The sequence below is a fragment of the Vombatus ursinus genome, unplaced genomic scaffold, assembly GCF_900497805.2.
Source record: "Vombatus ursinus unplaced genomic scaffold, bare-nosed wombat genome assembly UNPS02014804.1, whole genome shotgun sequence".
NCBI classification, from domain to species: Eukaryota; Metazoa; Chordata; class Mammalia; order Diprotodontia; family Vombatidae; genus Vombatus; species Vombatus ursinus.
This window is the reverse complement of record NW_020954582.1, coordinates 11,328,803-11,350,707: the sequence shown is the minus strand read 5'-3', so window position 1 is coordinate 11,350,707 and position 21,905 is coordinate 11,328,803. Positions and strand designations below refer to the sequence as shown.

The window sequence follows — 21,905 nt, the reverse complement described above, 5'->3', positions numbered from 1 at the left end:
GAGGGAGAAAGAGAGAGAGAGGGAGAAAGAGAGAGAGAGAGAGAGAGAGAGAGAGAGAGAGAGAGAGAGAGAGAGAGAAGAGTGAACGAACAGGGAAATAAGGTGGGAAATGTCCTGCCAAGGTCAAATCCAAGCTGCAGGAACATTACAGAATGAAATGAGATGTTCCCTAGAATGGCCCCTGTCTTCCCAAGCCTTGGCTGTATGGGAGAGGCGATAGGGCAGAGGGAGCCAGTCCTTGGGTTGTATGTAGTTACTTGTCTTTTGGTCTCTGCCATTCGAATGTGAGCTCCCTGAAGGCTGGGACCCTGTTTTTGACTCTCTCTGTATCCCCAGAGCTCGGGTGCATGCTTCGCTATACAGAATACATGCTTCGTAAGGGCTTCTGGATTGACTGGTTGATTGACCAGGCCTTCAGTGCTCCAGGCTATTCTCAAAGGCTACAAGCTAGATAAGGACCAGGTCCTGATTCTCTGGGTGCAGGGAAAGTTTCCACCTGGAGATTCTCCCCATTTGCAACACAAGGCCAGAACAGAAACAAACGAAAGAACAAAAAACAGATTTTAAAAGATCTGAAAAGGTCCTGAAGAAAACATTTAAAAAGAGCTGTCACTGTTTTCTGCTTTTGGAGCTTAGCACCAGGAAGATTTCTTTCTCCTAAATCACAGGTCTGCTCAGTGCTAGACCCAGCTCTCACCAGTCCCACCCTTTGTTAAATTTTCAGTGTGAGCATTCTTACCTCGGAAATGGGCAGATGCCTCAATTCTGGGCTTGACTGATTGTTTCATTGATTGCCTATGCAGATTAAGTTTAAAGGCGTGTGTGCATACATTCTACCTGCCCCCACACCTCTGAGGTCTGTCCTTCAGGGCCAAGCAGAATATCGACCTCATCCTTGGTCCAAGCCTAAGAATAGATGAGAAAAAATCCAAACACTTTTAATGCAGTTCAATATTTTGTTTTGATCCAATCCTTTCCCCAGCAGAGTAAAATAAGTCCGGCTATCAACGATGTGGCAGCCTTCTGGTTGTGGAAAGCAAGTCAACAGTCAGTCATGGGGACTGGGGCCATCAGAAACCTGTGCTGGTCAATGGTCACAAGGTGAAAAGGAGAGGACCCAGCAGGTCAAGAGTGAACCAGAAAGCAAAGCGTTGGCAGATGGAACTGTGACTCACACCCAAAGCGATCAAATCCCCCCCCCCTTTTTATATCAATGAACGAAGGTCCATTTTCTCTCCCTCCCACCTCTGCCCTCTTCGTTCCTCCAACTTTTTATAGTGTTTCTACTGTGTTCTGGTTTCTTCAAACCAAGTGCCAGTAATTGGATTTTTTCTTTGGGGGGAGATGGTTCAGAAACAAAAAAACTGGTGTATACATCTCCCTAAAAGCCCCATAACCATTAACAAAAAAACCAAGAAGTTTATTTTAAGCCTCAAAGCTGCAGGCATGAGAAATGGATAATTAAGATTCAGGGAAGTCACCCTGCCTACCTCTTCCTTGTAATTCTACAGATAATAAGAGCCTACTACGTGCCAGGCACTGTGCTTGGCACAACGAAGCTCAAGCAGCCGCTAATGTCTTAGGGACCAGAACAGGGTGTTTGTGTCTCCTGGGCAAGGCTGGAAAGCCAGAGCCCTACCTACGGCCCTCGTGAGTCACTGTCCCCTGGAGCTGAGCCTTCAGGTTGCTGTGGAATCCTACCTCTTACACACTACTGGTGTAATCATGAGTTAAGTCGCTTACATTTTTTGGCCTCAGTTGCCTCTTCTGTGAAAGGGGGATAAAACCTGTAGCACTTGCCTCATCGTGGCACTCACTGAGATGACATGCACAAAGCACTTTATAAACTTCAAAAGGGGCTCAGGTGACTTTGTCCAGGCTCTGTACTCTTTCCCTCCCAATTCCCCTTCTTATTTCTTTAAACAGACACAAGGAGATAACATGGCATGGTAGAGAGATGCGGCTTTAGAGTCAGTAAGACCTGGATTCGGATCCTGCCATTGGTACACACCAGCTGTGTGACCCCTGGCAAGTCACTTCTTAGTGCCCCAGGTGACTCCTTAACATCCTAACATGCAGGATGGGGGCTGATGCCTGCGCTAGTGGAGGGAGTATCCTCATGAGGAAACTCTACTTCCCTCCCTCCGCTGTTGAAATTCTAGATCTCTCTCTCTCTCTCTCTCTCTCTCTCTCTCTCTCTCTCTCTCTCTCACACACACACACACACACACACACCAAGAAAAAGAAAGGCAAACTGAACTTTGAAGGCTCCAGGAGGGCACTGGGCACAGTGCCTGGCACACAGTACTCCATTTACTAAGGAGTGTGGTACAGACCCTGCCTTTGGAGTCAAAGAACCTGGGTTCCAACCCCACCTCAGACACAAGTCATTTCATTTCCCTTGTCCTCAGTTTCCTTATGTGTAGAATGAGGGATCTTATGAATTGAATTGAAACAGGAGTGTCCCTTTGATAGAAGAACTGGCTTTCCATCACATGTGGCAAGCCATACGTACAAGCTTACGTACACGTCCCTTGGTGTGTGTCTCAGAGGACCCCGGCTATCGGTTTGTTTCAAGTGTCTCTTACCCTCTGCTGCCTGGAGAAATCAGAAGAGATCAGGCAGCTACCCCCTGGTCCCCTTTGTTTCCACTGTGAAGTGTTGGGAAAAGAGAAGAACACTTACTGGTGAACAGCTCACAGCCTCTTCTTTCCCTCAGAACCTTGAGAGTGTAACAGGTTCATGGGCTAACAGTTATTTCTTCCATGCTTTCAATCCTATGCAGTTTGTTTTTTTTTTTAACCTAAGAAGTTTCCCAACAAACTGATGTCACTGTCAGGCTCTCTCTCTGTGTCTTCTCTGTCTCTTTTCTCTCTGTCTCTGCCTCTGTCTCTTTGTTTCTCCCTCTCCTTCCCTCTCCCTCCTCTCCTCTCTCCACCCTTCCCCCTGGAAGGTGCAACCATTACCTGGGTATCAGGGACAACACTGAGCATGCCAAGCAAAGCTCTCAGAAGGTCACCTGGGTCCCTTTTTTTGTATCCACTAGAGGGAGCATTGAAACCTCGTGTGGACTTTCTTCAGTAGGATGAGTGGGTTATTTGGATTCCATGATGGGTGGGAGTTTGGGGTTTTTTGGGGGGGAGGGTTGTCCAGAATAATGATGAGGATGATGACTGCTATTTGGATAACACTTGGATCACTCTAAAGCACCCATTTCCCAACAGCCGTGGGAGATTAGGAGAGTAAGTCTTATCTCCATTTGACATGAGAAAGCTGAGATTTAGAGAACTTATACTGTGCCCTGTTACACCATTAATACAAGTTGGAGCTAGAACTCAAACCCAGGTCTTTGGACTCCAGGACCAAGATGGGGTGCAGACCTTTTTTCTGACTTTGGAGCCTCTTTTCCATGCTGGAACACTCTGATGGTTGCACCCTCTCTGCTAAGGCTGTTTCAAGGGAAAAATGAATTAATATCAGTGCGTATGACATAGTGGAACGGACAACGAAACTATCTGCTACTTCATGACTGTGTGACCTTGGCCAAGTGTCCTTTCTTTGAATTTTAACTTCCTCAACTCCAAAAGGAGGGGATGGAACTTGGCCTCTGAGATCCATGGTGGCTGAATCGTGTGATCCATGAACCAGTCATGGTGGCAGTAGTTTAACTTCAGACTGAGTCTGGCCTAAGATCACAGAACTTGCAAATGAGAAGTTTTGAGTCCAGTTCTGTCCCTGTCTGTTAGTGTGACCTGCTACTAACTAGCTGTATGAGTCAGAGCCTTCATTTACTCATCTTGGATGGATGGACAGATGGATGGACGGATGAATGGACGGAAGAAAAAGGGAAAACAGCATTTGTTAAGTGCTTTGTATGTTCCAATTACCAGAGATACAAATAGAAAAGTTAAACTGTCCCTGTTCCCCAGGAGCTCATGTTGGAAAAGAGCTCAGCTGCAGGACAGATGAAAAGGCTCCGGGTCCTTGGGGTGCATCAGGAAGGCAGAAGGTGACAACTTGGGGACTTGGAAGACACAGGAGCAGAGCAGATTATAAAACCCAGTGTCTTTAGGGTTTAATGGTAGGACAGATGGCCAGGTTCAGTGATCCTCCATCTTACCTGAAGAATCATGGCTGGTGACTCCTTACTTATCAAAGCTGTATGAGTGGCGATGTCTGCCCTGCATCTGGGAAGCCGGAGGGGTCTGGGCTCACAACAGGTTAGAAGGAGGTCTTCAAAATGGGAGAGAGAGAGATATGTGCATTACATCCCTTAGAACAGGGATGCAAAGAGAGGGCAGCTAGGTGGTTCAGTGGATACAGTGCTGGGCCTGGAGTCAGGAAAATCTGAGTGCTAATTCAACTTGTAAGTCGTGTGACCTTGGGCACTATCTGCCTCAGTTTCCTTACCTATAAAGTGAGGATTATAATAATACCTTCCTTGCCAGGTTGTTTTGATGATCTAATGAGGTAATATTTGTAAAGCACTTAACACAGTGCCTGGCACATTATTAGTGAGATATTATTATTAGTGCAAACTTAGTCGACTATAAAGTGCTTTATAAACATGAGTTACTATGGTTAATCCCTGCATCTCGGGGGAAAGGGATTCTGGGGTCAGGGCTCCATGATTGATGTCTGTTTCAAGTCGCAGAATCTCAGAGGTGGAGGGCTCTTGGGGAACATATTGGCTCCATTGCACTTGAAGGCAAATCCCTTCTGAGAAGCCGGGATCATAGGTGGAGCTGGAGAGAACCTGCCAGGCGAGCTAGTGACCCTCCCCGCCTTCATTTTACACAGGAGCAGGCTGGCACTCAGACAGTTCGATTCTCTGTCTCCAGACAGAGCCAGGGAGCTTTCCACCCTCCCTGAAAAGCAACTTCTCCAGCCTCTGCCTGAAGACCCCCAGGGAGGGGAGCCCCCCACTCCCAAGCCAGCCAGTGGCACTTTTTGGACGGCTCGAATCACAAGGACGTTTGCCACAATATCCAGCCCAAATCTGCCTCTGCAGCTGTCGGTCATGGCTCCTAGTTCTACTCTTTGTTCCCATAGCAAAAGTCTAATCTCTCTTGAGGGCAGCTAGGTGGCGCCATGGTGCATAGGCGCCGGGCCTGGCATTAGAAGACCTGAGGTCAAATGTGACCACAGATACTAGCTGTGTGACTCTGGGCAAGTCACTTAATCCCATTTGCCTCAGTTTCCAGTAAAATGAGCTGGAGAAGGAAATGGTAAACCACTCCCGTATCTCTGCCAAGAAAACCCCAAATGGGGTCATGAAGTCAGACACGACTGAGCAATGATAAAAATCGCTCTTCCACGGGGCAGCTTCTCAGGTATTGAGAGATGATTTCTTCCTCCATCTATCCTCAGGCTTCTCAGATCCAGACATGGCATGATCTAAACCTGACTTAGATGTGGATTTGAGAATGGAAACTGCAGCGTGAGCATCCAAGGGGAGGAGAGCCTTTCCTGGTTCTAGGCTGCTTTCTCCCTGGCTAGGGGAGGCCAGCTGGGGCCCCTGCAGCATGGCCCCCATGGCCCTCATTGTTTTTCCTCATATCGATGCCAGGAGCCTGGAAGAAGATGAAGTTGATGCACTCCTTTGCTTTCATTAGGACGTATCCTATTTTTTTAAACCAAACTAATTATGCCATCTCTTAGAGCTTCAAGTGGGTGAGTCCCCAGCCAACTGCACACCTGTCCTTCTGGCCCGTGACAAGCCTTGGTTTCATGAATCCTGTAGGGCAAGCTTGGCCTGTCTTCCCACTTGGCCAGGGGTAGATTGCATGCAAGACAATAACCTTCACCCCAGCGCTTGAACTTGACTTTCACAAGGGTGCACACTGTTGATAGCCTTCACCGACTGTCTCCTCCCACCTTTCCCTCTGAAATTCTACTCAAAAGGAGGGCTCTGAAAGTAATTTTGCAAGCACCTGGGCCCCAGTTCATCACCACAGCTGGGAAACTTCATTGATCTTTGAGGTCAATGTTCTTTTTATCGGGCCACAAACTGTCCCAAAGTTACCCAGCAGTCGCTGGAAATGTTCGTGAGAATCTAGGTTGCCTGACAGCTTTGTCCTTGCTTCAGCAATCCCCAATTGATTTGGGTTCGATTTGCTTCCGGTGAGGTTGCTGGCTTGTTAGAGAGGAGAGAACAGAGATTAATCGTTTAGACAGGAAGGACTCATTAAGTGCCTGCTGTATGTCAGGTGCTGGCTCAAAAGAGACGTGAGACGAGCAAATTCAGAGCCGTCTCCACTCCGGATGTTCACGTGAATTATTTGTGCCTGACCCGTGGCAGAGCCTTCCTAGCCCATATCAGTCTGATCAGCCGCAGCTAAAGACGCGGGACCTCGATCCTGATGTGGTGGCGCCATTTTGGTCCTCTTCAAGCATGAAGGACAACCAATCCTATACTAATACAGAAAGAAGAGCTTCCGTTCACCCGGGATGACGTATGTCCATTTAGGCTTTCTTTTCCTTTCAAGTTTCAGGTTTGGTAACGACCTTCAGGCCAGAGAAAGAAGGTCAGGATGGCTGTTCTACTATCACTCTCTGTGGATGTCTTTCTCCCGGTCTGGAGGGGTGCGGTAGGCAGGCTGCCCCAGCAGCCCCGGCTCAAAGAGTTACCAGGTAGACATCAGTGAGGAGAGGTGGAAAACAGCCAAGTGGGAATGGACAGTACTGACCAGCTTTCCTCCAGCCCCAATCCATTCACCCCAGGCAAATGGCCAGGACTTCTGTTAGTTCTCCATCTTCTCTGACAGAGACCAAACAACCACATTCTTCTCTTTAAAATAATGATATACCAGTCACTGACATTTCTAATGGAGAGAATTTGAACCTTGCCTCAGACACCAGCTGTGTGACCCTGAGCAAGTCACACTCTGTGCCTCCGTTTCCTCTTCTGTAAAAAAGGGATACTAGGAGCATCTGCCTCATAGGGTTGTTATAAGGATCGAATCAGAAAATATATATGAAGCACTTTGCACGTCTAAAAGCACTGTGGAAATATTAGCTGCCGTTGTTAAGATTTGCAAGGCACTTTATATTTGTAACCTACTTTGAACCTCGCGGTATCTCAGTGCATCAAGGCTCTAAAAGGGTATATCGCCTAAAACCTTAGGTGCTTTTTGGCTCGTGATCTTGCCCAGGGTCACACAGCTTGTTAGGGGTGGTAGTGGTAGTGTGGATTCTGATCCAGTTCTTCCTAATGTCAAGGCCAGCCCTCTGATCTTCTACAACATGATGTCCAACATTAGACCGAGGCTGGTAGCAACAGGTAATGTTTTAGGGTGTTGTTGAGGCGAGGGGCTAGAGAGCAGGGACCCAGGAAGTAGATTGGTGGGAATTAGGTGGGGAAAGAAGGGATGGAAACAGCCACATTGACAGCACATAGGACTGAAAATCTAAACGTCCGCTGCTCTAGGCTCTGAGGAAGTCTGTATGTAAGAAAGTGTGATAGGGAAGAAAGGGACCGCCACCTTCTGCTAGCAACAACTGGGAGGAGAGAAAGGACTCCTTAGGGATGGATGTCTTCCACTCCCGGATAACCTCCGGGCTTAGGAACCCTCAGAAAAGAGGCTGAGGTGCCCAACAGGAGGCCCCCGTCCTCGGGCCGAGGCCTGGGATGGAGGAGAGCAGGTTGTATTGGGCTGAGCGTGCCCAAGTTATTTAATATACCAAGAGCGAGGGGCAGCATGTGGACAACTGCCAGACAACTGAGACCCATGTGACGACAGACGGGGAAGGGCCTCTGGTGTGTTGAATATGACCTGGAGGGAGATTCTGGGGAGAACCGCCCGGGATGGGCTCCAATCTGTACTGGTACATGCAATAGCTCCACTCCTGCTGGTGAGATCATTGATCCGTCCAAATACGGGGGCAGACCCTCAGCTCCTGGGGTGTTTCTTAGTTGTCTAGCTGCCAGGCTGATCAAAGTAAATCTTATTTATTGTGTCTGCTGTGTTCCTTCTTCTCGCTCCTTGAAAGCGGGGACTGTTTCTCTATGGTTTTTGCATCACCACACGGGGCATGAAGACGGGTGCTTAATAAGTGCTTCGGGATTGATCCATTCCAAGAGTAAATAGGAATTTGGTTTGTTTTGTCACAGAATATGAGTATGTCGGAAGCCAGGGGAATCATCCTCGGGTACCAGGTGACCATCCAGGAGGTGCCCGGGGACAGCTTGGCCGTGCCCCATACCCTGGAGAACTTGACCTCGCACACTCACTTTGCCGTGGTTCTGCCCCAGAACGACTATGTCGTAGCTGTTTCCGCAGTGAACTCGGAAGGAAGCTCCTCCCCCTCTCGGACCTTCATCCCCCGTCAGCCCCGCAAAGGTAGGACCGACCTCTGGTTAGCTTTAGCTTGCGGAATGTTCATGCCCAGGAAAGCCGGCAGGTCATTTCTTGACGGTTATGCTCTGGAGCGCTCCTTGCCCCTGGACGCAAACCCCGTCGCAGCCCGTTCTGTTCAAATGCAGTCCTCGCTCTAATGAAAAGACAATTGAGTCCCCCTGGGATGCACCGTTGGGATAATAAGTCCTTAGTCTGGGATGAGGCAGCATCTTGGAGGACACAGAATGTGGGCTCGGGCCCAGGAACACCTAGATATATGAAATTATGTGCTATTATTTGGATATAGACACACATCTATTTATGTATATGTATCCATATGTATATATCTGTATGTGGTGCTTTAAGATTTACAAAGCAATTTACGGATATCTCTTCTTCACAACAATCTTGGGAATTTCTAGAAACTATTATTATCCCCATTTTACAGATGAGGGAATTGAGGCAAACAGAGATTAAGTGACTTGTCCAAATTCAGTGTTTTGTTCACTTCAATGGCAGAGGAGTTAATGAAGCTGAATCCATGGGAGCACAGATTTAAGCAGAAACAGAGCGGTGGGCACAGCTTCCAGAAGAGAAAACTGAAGCCCAGAGAGGTACGGTCCGTGAAGGGCCCAGGGCTAGTCAGCGGAAGAGCTGGAAGGAGGAGCCGGGCTCCGGGGCTGCCAGCAGCAGAAGGCTGGGGGTGGTCTGTGAAAGCGTGGGAGGTGGGGGAGGCAGGGCAGGGCCGGTGGCTGAGGCCTGAGGTCCAGCCCAGAAACATGCCAGGGAAGAGGCAGGTCTTCGGAAGAGTGTCCGAGCAGGAGAGGGGCCTGCCTTGGTGCAGAGGCAGGACAGGTGGAGCTGATGGCCTGGCTGTCGAGTCAGAAGCGAAAGCCACGTGTGTGGGATGGGGCAGAAGGAGCTGCATGGCTGAAAGAGAGAGCGTCAGCTGGCAGAAGTGGGAACAGCGCAGAGGCAGCTGGCACTCGGCCTCTGATCTGAGCAAGTAAACGCTCAATGAGAGATTTCTTCAGTGCTTGCTAATTCAGGAAACGCTGACTGAGCATCTCCTGTGTGCAGTGATGTGTACCGATGTGCACACACGTGATACTTCATAGTAAAATGTAAAATACATGAACTATAAGAAGCACTATATAAAATATATAACATATTATATAGTAGATACGTATATAATGTATTCTATCATATATATAGATATAATGTGTTTGTTATAATGTATCACAATATATTATATATAATTATCAATATGTTGTATAATAGATGTAATACATATAATGTATTCTATAATAGATGTATAGATAGGGTATATATAATATATCACAATGTATTATATGTAATTATCAATATGTTGTATAATAGATATAATATGCACAATATATTCTATAATAGGTGTATAGATAGCATATATAATATAATGTATCACAATGTGTTATATATAATTATCAATATGTTGTACAATAGATATAACATGTATAATGTATTGTATAATAGATGTATAGATGGGGCATGCATAGTACATTATACAATATCACCATGTATTATACATAATTATCACTATATCACATATGCATATAATACACGATCCCTGATCTCTCTGAAATGTACAATCTAATAGAAGAGATGAGGACCAAAGGATGACAGGTTTGGAACTGGAATCAATTAAGCAACAAACATTTATTAAGCCTTTTCTATATGCCCAGTGTTGTCTTGGGTACTTGGGATACAAAGGAAGGAAGGAAAAAAAAGAGAAAGCCTGCCCTCCAGGAGCTTCCATTCTCTCACCAGAAGTACTAGAAGGGGCCCGAGGCCATCTGGTCCAAATGATGAGAAAACAGAGGCCTAAGAGGTAGTAAGTGAGCAGTGGGATTTGAACCCGGGTTTTCTGGCCCCCAGTGAGGTGCTTTTTCCACAGAACCAGACCACGTGTGGACAGAATCCTGGCCGTGGCCTCAGTGGGCCCGAGTCCCATCACTAGCTTTGGGGCCCTGGTCACATCAGCGGCTTTCTCGTAGGCCCACTTTCCTCTGGACTGGACACTTTTAGGGCCCCTTCCTGTGACGAGCCTGTAATTCTAGGCTGGTTTGATGTGTCTGGAAATGACGATAACACCAAATACGGCCCAAGGGCCGAGAAGGAGGCTGAGGAGGAGGAGGCCGACGGAACTCCAGGAGGATCTGGTGCAGGATGGGAGAAGAGGAGGCAGGGAAGGGCTGTAGGCTGCTCACAATGTCCGTGGTGGCGTGGGCCCAGGGAGCCAAGGAGTGGTCTTTCGGTTTGGTGGGAGCAGCCCAGCCTCCTGAATGCTGTCTAGGCTGCCTCTGAGTTAGGAAAACCTGGGTTCAAGCACACACCAGCTAGGGGACCCTGCCTGCCTCTGCCCCAGGAGCACTCGGGGACTTTCTAGGAATGATATGTAGGATCCATGGAAGTATTTAAGAGGGAAGGCCTTGGAATTAGGAGGGGTTGAGGAAGGCTCCCTGTAGAAGGTGGAATTTTAGTTGAGACTTAAAAAGAGCCCGGGGGTCCTGAGACAGACTACATAGGTCCTATACTCCAGTACAAATTAATAATAGCCAACATTTGTGAAACTTCAAAACACACATTTGAACCTCAACAGTCCCGTGAGGTGGGTGCCATTATTCTTCCCATTTTACAGATGAAGAAACCGAGGCAAACGGAGGTGAAGTGACTTATGCAGGCACACAACCAGTAATGGCTGAGACGGGATCCTAACTCGCATCTTCCCCCCAGCAAGTCCAGAGGCTTATTCACTAGCCCAGGCGCCCTCACTATTTCCAAGGTAGATGATGCCCAACGTGGCTTACACTTCTATAGCACAGTGAGGTTTGCAATGCATTTTCTTCCTAACTATCGTATGAACTAAGCTGGGAAAGCATTATTGCCTCTACTTTACACATAAGGAAACTGAGGCCCTGAGATGCTAACTAATGTGCTAGGAAAGCGTGAGAGCCAGAATTTGAACCCAGGCCTCAGACTTAGAAAGATATGGAGACTGACTGAATGTGGAGAGGGAGAACGCACAAGTTCTACAAAGACAAAGGTTCTAGATGGGTTCTAGAAAGATAAGGATTGAAAAAGACAAATTAAAACAAAAAAACTTGAGAAAGATGAAAAAAATTGCCTAGAAAGAGATGCCAATGTGCAACTTTTGCAAACAGAAGTGATGGGAAACAAGGAGGGAACCCACCAAAAGGTCATCGCCTCAGTCTGGGAGAAGCTGGGTGAGACCTGCCTACAGCTGGAATCTTGAGAACAGAGACAAAGGGGCCAGTTTAAGGAATATTCTGGAAGAGGCTGGCAGAACTAGTGAGAACGGGACACGTGATGGAGGAGGTAACATGGAGAGTATAGCATCGGGTGGCCCAGAACCTGGGTTCAAATCTCACCTCTGACGCCTACTGCCTGTCTGACTTGGGCACGCCATTGACCTCTCTGGACCTCAGTCTATTCATCTGTGAAATGGCAGCGTTGTGTGAGGTGGCCTCAAGGCCTTTCCCAGCTCTCTGTCTGTGATGCCACGACTCCTCACCTCCATGACTGCCTCTGATGCATCTCCCTTCCTCTAGTCCTCTGGAGGAGAAAGATGGAGCTTGGTGTTGGCATGTTGATGTCTCCACGCTAGAAATAACTCCCACCGGCAGCAAGACATGAGGCCCTTCAGAAGAGAGGGTGACAAGGCACGATGACAATGAAGAGTACAGAGAAGGACCTAATGACCTAAAATCACCTACTAAACACTTTAACGTTCATCCCAGCCATCTTTATTCACTCGTCAGATCATGGATCTAGAGCTTCAAGCAAGGGAACTTGGGGCCATCAATTCCCACCCCTTCATTTTACAGGTGAGGAAATTGAGGCACAGAGAGGTCAAGAGACTTATCTAGAGTCACATAGCCACCAGGTGAGGCAGGACTTGAACCCAGATCCTTATAACTCCACATCCAACATTCTTTTCACTATACCGTGCCATCTTTTATGAACAGATGCAAAGTAAATCAGAGTCATGAAAAAACATACACGATGACTACAGCGTTGTAAACAGAAAGAGTCTCAACAGAATGATTGAAACTGGGTGTTGAAGTTATCACAATTGAGCTTGGCCCCCAGAAGGTATTCAGAGAGTAGAAGGCAGCGCCCCACTTTCTACACAGAGATGGGGGACTTGGGGCTGCATGATAGGGGGGACTTTTGCAGCGTGCTGCTTGGTTTACCTGAACAGTCTTTTCTTTTTTTCTCTTAGTTAATAAACATGTATTAAGCACCTACTGTGTGCCAGGCACTGTGCTAAGGACTGGGGATACCAAGAAAGTCAGGGCCGTCCCTGCTCCCAAGCAGCTCACGGCATAATTGGGGGACGACACAGAAACACTGATGTACAGCCAGCCCTGCAGGCTAGTTGGCAGCTGGGAAATGCTGGCAGAAGGTGGGATGAGATGGCAAGGAAGCCAAGGATTATGAACAATGGATCTCTAGGAGGGGGATGGAGGTGCTGTAAAAGAGGAGAGACCGAGGTCTCAGGGTTTGGGGTGTATTTCTGCCAGGGGATGCAATGGAAGTCGGGTATATACTGTGGATGGGCTCCATGTTGCACAGGGCATGGCCCAGAGCTCAGAAGGCCCTTTGTTAAGAGAGAAGAAGCTGGAAGATGTGAGGATTCAAAGGGCGCAGTTAGGGTCCTAGACGGCCACATGTGGCCTCAAGGCCGCAGTTTTCCCACCCCTGGCCTAGACAGCTGCCTCCCAGGGCCCTTCCAACTCGGACATTCTGGGATTCTGACTCGAAATTCTCCCCTGGCTTGGCTGGAATGAGTTGCTCTTACCAATTGCCTCTGTCTGTGCTTTTTCCTTTATAAAGCTCCTCAAAACATCTTGGCTAAACCTCAGGGGACAGACGGTATCGGGGTAACTTGGGAGCCTCCCCATGAAGCTGCTATGTTGGTCAAGGAGTATTTGGTGGAGTGGAGAGCCCTCGGCACGGGCAGCAGCCCATCCTCGCCTGTCAACTGGCGCCGACTTCCCACCGTCAACATGTCGGCCGTGATATCAGGTAATGAACTCGTCAGCCGTCCTCTAGAACGTTCTGTCATGTTGCCCTGAATACGAGTTATGCTAGTTGTGTGTGTGTGTGTATACATCATACTGAATATATACACACACATACGCAGGCAGAATACCACATATATGTGTATATATGTATTATGCATGTATATATATGTTATATTCCCTATATAGAAAATAATTACAATAGAGTATAGGTGGGCAGGTAGATAGAATCTCTGGTCTGGAGTCAGGAAGACTCATCTTCCTGAGTTCAAATCCAGCCTCAGACACTTCCTAGCTATGTGACCCTGGGCAAGTCACTGCACCCAGTTTTCCTCAGTTTCCTCATCTGTAAAATGAGCTGGACAAGGAAATAGCAAACCACTTCAGGATCTCTGCCAAGAAAGCCCCAAATGGGGTCACGAAGAGTCAGACATGACTGAAACGAATAAACAACAGTCCTATAAAGAGTCCAAATGGGAAGTTCCAACATGTGGTGAGGTCCCCCAGATGCCTCTGTCTGCAAATTTTGTGGCTTGCTTGTATCAAGCCCTAGAACACTGTTTGTCGGTGAGACCCCAGCCACTCAGAAGAGCTCAGCCTGCCAACCCACGTGGGGAAGAACAACTGGGTGAAGAACGCCCTTGTCCGGCCTGTGACAGAGCGTTGGCTGCCCTGTGCATTGAATTGATCGATCAGCACACATATTTTGGATGGACCCTGATGATGGACAATTGGCCGAGCCCAAAACTGAACAGGAAGAAGGATGCCCTTTGGAGAAAGTATATTGCTTTCAGTAACCGAGAGACGCTTTCTAGAGAAAATGACGACAACTTCCATCCTTTTTTTTTCCCCACACCAATCTTCTTCCAGGCATTTCTCCAAGACTCTGGTTGCCAAGCAGGTGCTACTCAGCATTGGCAGAGGGAGTTTTCTTATTACACTAATGAAATCACATCACAGGTCTAAGCCAAAAAAGAGCCAGAAGTGATTCTAGTAAGAGGATAATTAGGTGGCAGAGAATGCTGCACCTGAGTTCAAATCCTGCCTGAGACAATCACTAGCTGTGGCAAGCTACTCTCTGTGCCTCAGTTTCTTCATATGCAGGGGAGATAATATTTGTAAAGCACTCAAAAGAGCCATGCAAATGTTACCTCCAGAGTCTCAGAGGATTGTCTGGGGCCACTCTGACCACAGACAGAGGAGTTATTTCTGTGCATCAGTGGACAGTCTCTACACCTAGAGGTCCTTACACAGATGAAATCACAGAATCATAAGGTCACAGAATTAGAGCTGGAAAGGGCCTTAGAGATCATCAGGCACAAATCTCCTTATTTTACATATGAGGAAATTGAGGCCCAGGAAAGTTAAATGATGTGCCTTGTTGCACAGCTACTAAATGTCAAGAAGTGATTTGAACCTGGGTCTTTCAGACCAGTGGTATCAGATTCTTATAGAAAGGGATCCCTGCAGGTTGGCATATTGACTCAGAAAACCATTAATTAACATTATCTGTGTCGTATGGTATTTTTATTAATTTTGTCCAACATTTCTTAATTACTTTTTAATCTGGTTCAGAGGCACTGAAAGTTTGGCTGGCTGTGAGTTTGACACCTCTGTCCTAGACCCCAAGCCTTGGGCTCTCTCCGCAGTACAAGCTGCCTTCTCACAAAACCAGACTTCCCCCTAGATATCAAAAACATGCTTCCAGTGATGCTACAGGGCCATGGCTCATGAGTCACCACCATCTCAGAAGAATAAGAAAAAGTAACGGGCACCAAGGGGCCAAGGAAAGAGAGACGTGGCAGGCATCAGTTGGCTGTGGCACATTATTCTTGGAGGCTTGCATACACAGTATATTGCTGTTGTAGGCTCACACACAGTAAATGGCACAAACGAATTCCATTCCGGAGATGGGTGATTGGAAAAGAAGGTGAGTGATGGATAGCAGTTGGACAAGCTTGGATGCTACACCACAGCCAGGCCTAGTGGATGATCTTCAGTATATGGAGAACTTCCTCTATGAGAGGGACAGGAGGATGGGAAGACCAATTTAGTTGTGATTGGTTCCATTGGAGAGAATAGCCACATCAGGGAAATCATGGCTCCAGGGAAGCGCTGCTGCATCCCTGATACGTATCATCCTGTTAGATTCAGCCCATCTTCCTAGTCCCTCACAATCTTGCTGGCTTGGCCAGTAGAGGGGTCCCAGTGACCTTCTGAAGAGTACTTCTAGAAGGTTGATAGGTGTGGAAGCCAGGATTCATGAGGTGATGATGGGAGAAGGGCCACTGTGGCGTGGCACCATTGTGGATGGATAGCTGGCCTCAGAGACCTGAGTTCAAATCCTCCTCCCAACACAAATCCTGCCTTAGATACTGGGTAGCTGTGTGAGAAGTAATCGTCTAGTTTTTGCTAGATGATCCTGCATCTTCATTATGTCATTTCCACTGATAAAATCAGGCTGGTTTCCGATGCCGAGCCACTGGATAGGGCGTCGGACTCTGGTGGAAAGAACATCCCTCTGTGGGTCTTCAGAAGCTGCGGCTGCAGCTCCCACAGTGATGGCTGCCAAGAGGGCTCAGTACTTAAACCCAAACCCTCTCTCTCACCTCTCTTCCTCTCGCCATTCCTCCATGAGGTTTCTCAGTTGGTTCATCATGGTCAGAACTAGACTCCTCAGGCTTAGGAACGCCAGAGAAAAAAACCACCCACAAAATCCATTGACTCGGGTTTTGACCCAGACTATCTTTTGAGCCCATGGTCAGGGGACCGTTGATTTAACGCTGGAAGGAAAGGGAAAGGAAAACCTGGTCCAATCCTCTCATTTCACAGGGCCGGGATACTGAGTCCCAGGCATCTGAGGTAGGCGCCCAATGCCTAATGAGGACTGTCCTCCCACGAGGAGGAGTCCACACAAGGTCACGCCATCCCTTCCAGTATCTCACCATAAGCCTTCAGATTGGGGCCCAGGCAGGGGCCTCCCTCCAACCTGTAATTAAGATTGCCAAACCTCACCAGCCAGGCGCAGCTCATTGGTACACTGGTTTGTGACCTGGGTGGAGTGCCCATGGCCCTAGGCGGTGCTCTGCTTCATTCCCACGTGGGTGGAAAAGCAGAAGGTGTCTCAGGAGCTCACCTGCGGGAGGGCCGCACAAAACGTAACTCTGCTCTTGCCCTATGAGTTTCTGAATGGGCTTGGGGCTATCTCGTCGTTTGGAGCTAATGCTGACTCTTCCCTTATTTCACTTGGCCAAGGTAAACTTGGCACAGTCGCTGGGGATCAATACCCCAACAAAGGCACCTAGGGTTATTTATTTTTGGAGGGGGACGCCTTTTCATGCTTGCTCCCAATATCAGTAGTGCTGGCTCTGGACACCTACTGCTTAATGGGATTTCTTGGTTAACATTAGGTTGTGTTCTGAAGCCACGTGTCTGTCTGTCTGTCTCTCTCCCCTCCCCTCTTTTTTCCCTATTTTTTCCTATTCCCCTATTCTTTTTTCTCTCTTTCTATCCCCTTTTCTCTCTCCCTCTTTTTCTCACACTTTCACACATGCACAGGCATGAGCAAACACACACACACACACACACACACACACACACACACACATACACACACCCCTCTCTCTCTCTCTCTCTTCCCGGGAACTTATAAAACCTGGGTGATCCATCCAAAGAGAAAGTGCTCATTCCCACAGATTGGCCAACTATTCAGCTACACCCCCAATGGGGCCCCGTTTGATTATTAGATGATTGTAATAGGCTCTTAATTAGTGGCCCCGCCTGGTCTCCTCCCACTCTAATCCATCCTCCTCTTAGCTGCCAAAGATAGTCCTCGACAAGCCTAGGCATGACCTGTCATTCACCTCCTCAGTAAATGCCAGCAGCTCCCGTGTCTTCCAGGGTCCAACAGAACATCCTCTATTATTTGGCATCAAGAGCTCTCCATACCTTGGTCCTTTCCTGCCTTTCCAGAATTCTTACACTGTGCCCTCTTCCAGACACTCCCGGCCCCATGGCCTCCTTGCAGTCCCACATACACTCCACCCCGTGCTCCCGAGCTGGCTCTCTCCAAGCCTGGAACACCCACGCTCCTCACATCTGCCCTGGCTTCCCTGGCTTCTTTCACAACTTGCCTCCAATCCCACCTTCTGCAGGAGACCTTTCTCAGACCCCTGATGCTGGTCCTCCCAAGATTACCTCCATTTCCCCCGTATGTATCCTGTATGTCCATCACCGTTTGCACATTATCTCCCTTATTAAAGTGTGAGCTCCTTGAGAACAGGTAGCTGGTTTTGCCTTTCTATATATCACCAATACTTAGCACAGGGCCTAGCACATAGTAGCAATAATAGCTAACATTTATATAGCACGTTAAGGTTTACAAAGTGCTTTACAAATTGTATCTCATTTGATCACAACCACCCTGGGAAGTAGGTGCTATTATTATCCCCATTTTACAGGTGGGGAAACTGAGGCAGATAATGGTGAAGGAACTTACCCAGGGTCAAACAGCTAGTAAGTTTCTGAGGCTGGATTTGAACTCAAGTTTTTGTGACTTCAAGGTTAGGGCTCTGTCTATTGTGCCAACCAGCTAGTTTTATTTCTGGAGTTTAATTAATGCTTGTTAACTGACTGCATTGTGTTATTGAGGTTTTCGTGGCAGGTATGTTGGGGTGCAGGCTGCTGCTGCTTCAGAGGTGAAATGTTTCTCTGCTCAAGAATGATAATGTGTATTGAGCAATTTGTAGTATGTAAGCAGTACGTAAATAATAGTTATTAATATTAGGTTGTATATAAGTATATTCTATATATAAGTATTGTACACACACATACATACATATATACCTCCACATATATATATATATATATATATGTATACATATACACACACATACATTTATAAAGTTAGTCCAACAAACATCAAGTTCTTCCTTTGTGCCCTATACTAGGCACTGGGGAATGATACAAAATTTAAATAAAGTACATTTCCTGTCCTCATGAAATTTATGTTCTACTATAGGAATGAGAGGAGTGTGGATAACAATATTCTTGTTTTGGTTTGTTTTTACTTTTTGGTGAGGCAATCAGGGTTAAGTGACTTGCCCAGGGTCACATAGCTAGTAAGTGTCAAGTGTCTGAGGTCGACAACAATATTCTTTAACAATGATTCTCAAATCCTTTGGTCTCCAAGCCTTTTTCTGCTTTTCAGAATTATCAAGGATCTCAGGAACCTTTTGTTTATGGGGGAATCATAGCTATCAACATTTACCATATTAGAAATTTAAAATGATAAAAATGTTAAAATACTGGTTCATTTAAAGTAACAATTACAAACACATTATATATTAACATAAATAATGTAATTTGTGAAAAATAACTGTTTTCCAAAATAAAAAAAAATTAGTGAGAAATGTAGCATCGCTTTTACACATTACGCATATTTTTGCAAATCTCTCTAATGTCTGGATGGATGGAAAACAGTTGGATTCTCTCTGCTGCTATAGCTGTGCTGTGATGTTTTGATTGAAGTCTCTGAAGAAAATCTGTCATTGCATGGATACGTAGTTGGAAAAGGGAGACTTATTAATAGGCAAATACATGTCCTCCTATTATTATAAAGGTAGTTTTGACCTCATGGGACCAGCTGAAATTTCTCAGGGGCTCCCAAGGGTCCTCAGGTCACACTTGGGGAACCCCTGCCCGAGAAAATTACATAATAAGGGTATTAGGATGGTGCAAAGAGGAGGCCTAAAGGTCAATAGCCCATCCCTGTCTGAGGGTCATCAGGGAAGGCTTCTTTGCAAGAGGCGTGTTTGAGTTGGACTTCAAAGAACGAATAGAAATTCAGTAGGCAAAGAGAAGGATGGAGAACATTTAACGGAGACAGCCTGGTACGGTGGAAGGAGCAGAGTGAGCTGCGGACTCAGAGGACTGGGGGTGCTACCTGTGTGACCACGACTTAAGTGGACGCCCCCTGAGCTGTAAACCAGGGGAGGGGGCTGCCAAAGAAAGGGGGAGGGGATGGAGTTGCCAGGCTGGATGGGACAAGTGAGGGGTGACTCGTACCCAGGGTGTTGAATAGGGGTGCCCACGTTCGTTGCTTTTCTGGCTGTCCTCTGTGATCAGACTTTTTTATTTTTCCATGCAGAACACGTAAAACCCCACGTGTGTTACCAGATCCGCCTGTGCGCCCTGTGGGGGGACGGAGCCGGCTGCGCCAGGACCTGGGCTGATCTGACCAGCAAAGGTGCCAGACTCTGAGCCCCTTGGGAAGGCAGGGGGGCGGGACGGCTTCCAGGGAGGCTCAGGCTCTCCTCTTATACTTTGTTCTGTTTCACAGAACCCCTAACCGGCCCCCGTGTCCAAAATGCCACAGCGGGGAAAGGCACAGCGACCGTTACCTGGGACGAAATCCCTGCTCAGGACCAAATGGGCTGCCTCCTTCATTACAAGATCTACCTGAAGGAGCTGCGCTCCCAGTCTCCATCTCACATCTTTGGTAGGTGGACGTTCCAAAAGCCTGGAGCGGGAGGGGCAGGCAGACCCCCACCCCCACCCCAAGCCTCCCAGTCCTTTTCGGAAGTGACTGAAGGTTCAGTAAGGTTTGGATGGCCATGGTCAAGGCACTGCCCCACCAGGGACCTCAGATTTCTCCCTAGTAGAAAAAAAAAAAAGCTTGAAGTAGCTACTTTTATGGGGGGGAGGGGGAAAGGGGGCAGAGGCGGGAGGAGAGCACTGCTTATTGAGTCAGGAGAACGTGGGTTCAAATCCTGACTGCTACTTACTGCCTTGGTGACCTTGGGAGAGTCACAACCTCCTGGGCTTCAGTTTCCTCATTACAATTAGGGGGTCAGACTAGATGTCCTCTCTATCTTTCCCAGTCCTAAATCTATGATCCTTTCCTCCTTCTATGCTCCAGGCACCAAAAATACAAAAACAAAAATTCTGCGCCCATAGCCCCCAACTTTTGTACAGAAATGAGCGTGGTATTGTGCTATTAAATGACATTTCAGGTCAGGAACAGCTGTCGGAGAGGGACTGGGCCGCATTTGATGAGCCAAGGTACATTATCACGTATGTAAAGGACCCACATGAACCATAAACATGCAAATTCAGTATGAAATAGTCTAGTATTGGTGGGGCACCATGGTACCGTAATAAATACTGGCTCTGGATTCAATGGACCTGGGTTAAAATCCCATTCCTGGAGCAGCACCTGTGAGAAATTGGAAGAGTCCTTTAGCCATGGGCAGCTAGGTGGTGCAGTGGATAGAGCATCAAGCTTGGAGTCAGGAAGACCTGAGTTCAAATGTGGCCACAGACACTGACTGGCTGTGTGACCCTGGGTAAGTCACTTAAAAATAAAATATACACACACACTACACACACACACACACACACACCTTTTCCCCAATTACACGTAAAAACAATTTTTAATATGAGGGTTTTTTTTAGTTCCAAATTCTATCCCTTTCTCTCCCCTCCTCCCTCCCTGAAATGGTATGCAATCTGATAAAGGTTATACATGTGCAATCATATAAAACGTTTCCATATTAGTCATTTTGTGCAAGAAGACTAGGAAAGAAAGAAAAAGAGGAGAGGAAAGAAAGGAAGGAAGGAAGGAAGGGAGGAAGGAGAAAGAAAGATAGCATGCTTCGGGTCTATATTCAGATGCCATCAGTTCTTCCTCTGGAGGCAGATAGCATTTTCCATCATGAGTCTTTTGGGACTGTCTTGGATCACTGCATTACTGAGAAGAGCTCCATCATTCTCAGTTGATCATCGTGACAATGTTGTTACTGTGTCCAATGTTCTCCTGGTTCTGCTCACTTCACTTTGCGTCAGTTCACGTAAGCCTTTCCAGGTTTTTCTGAAATTATCCTGCTTGTCATTCCTTATACCTGGGCAAGGCACTGTTTGCCTCAGTTTCTTCTTCTGTAAAATGAGCTGGAGAAGGAAATGGCAAACCACTCCAGTATCTTTGTTAAGAAAACTCCGGGGGGGTGGGGGGGGGTAGTTTCACAACCTAAACGACTGAACAACAAGCCTGTTTCCTCTTCTGTAAAATGAGCTGGAGAAGGAAGTGGAGAACCACTCCAGTATCTCTGCCAAGAAGACTCCAGATGGGATCATGAAGAGCTGGACACTCTGAACAACAAAAAAAGCTATCGAAATATTCATAAGCCCCAGGTGAAGAATCTGCGGACTAGTCCGAGAACGATTGTATGCGAACACTATCGTCAATATTGCATATTGGGAGGGAGCCTGGATTTGAAGTTGGGAAGACTTGGGTTTGTGTCTTACCCCTAACATATCCTGGGCTGTGTGACCCAGGTAGGTCACTTCTCTGCAGGCCCCCAGGCAGCACTTCTACGACTGTCAGCTGCAGATCTGCTTTGGTAGAGGGAGTTTCCTCACTGGGAGTTCCCCATATCAATGAAATCACAGGTTCAGCCCATAGACCATTTCTCTCATCCCCAAC

At 47.3% G+C, this 21,905-nt stretch overlaps 1 protein-coding gene across 1 annotated transcript in view; it reads left to right on the top strand.

The window, feature by feature from the left end:
• IL12RB2 (interleukin 12 receptor subunit beta 2) overlaps positions 1-21,905 on the top strand; it is a 78,565-nt gene that overhangs the window by 43,601 nt on the left and 13,059 nt on the right. Inside the window, exons 9-12 of the mRNA XM_027874118.1 lie at positions 8,114-8,342; positions 13,236-13,427; positions 19,572-19,670; positions 19,764-19,922. Of these exons, the coding sequence (XP_027729919.1) occupies positions 8,114-8,342; positions 13,236-13,427; positions 19,572-19,670; positions 19,764-19,922 (679 nt within the window). The remainder of the gene's footprint in view (positions 1-8,113; positions 8,343-13,235; positions 13,428-19,571; positions 19,671-19,763; positions 19,923-21,905) is intronic.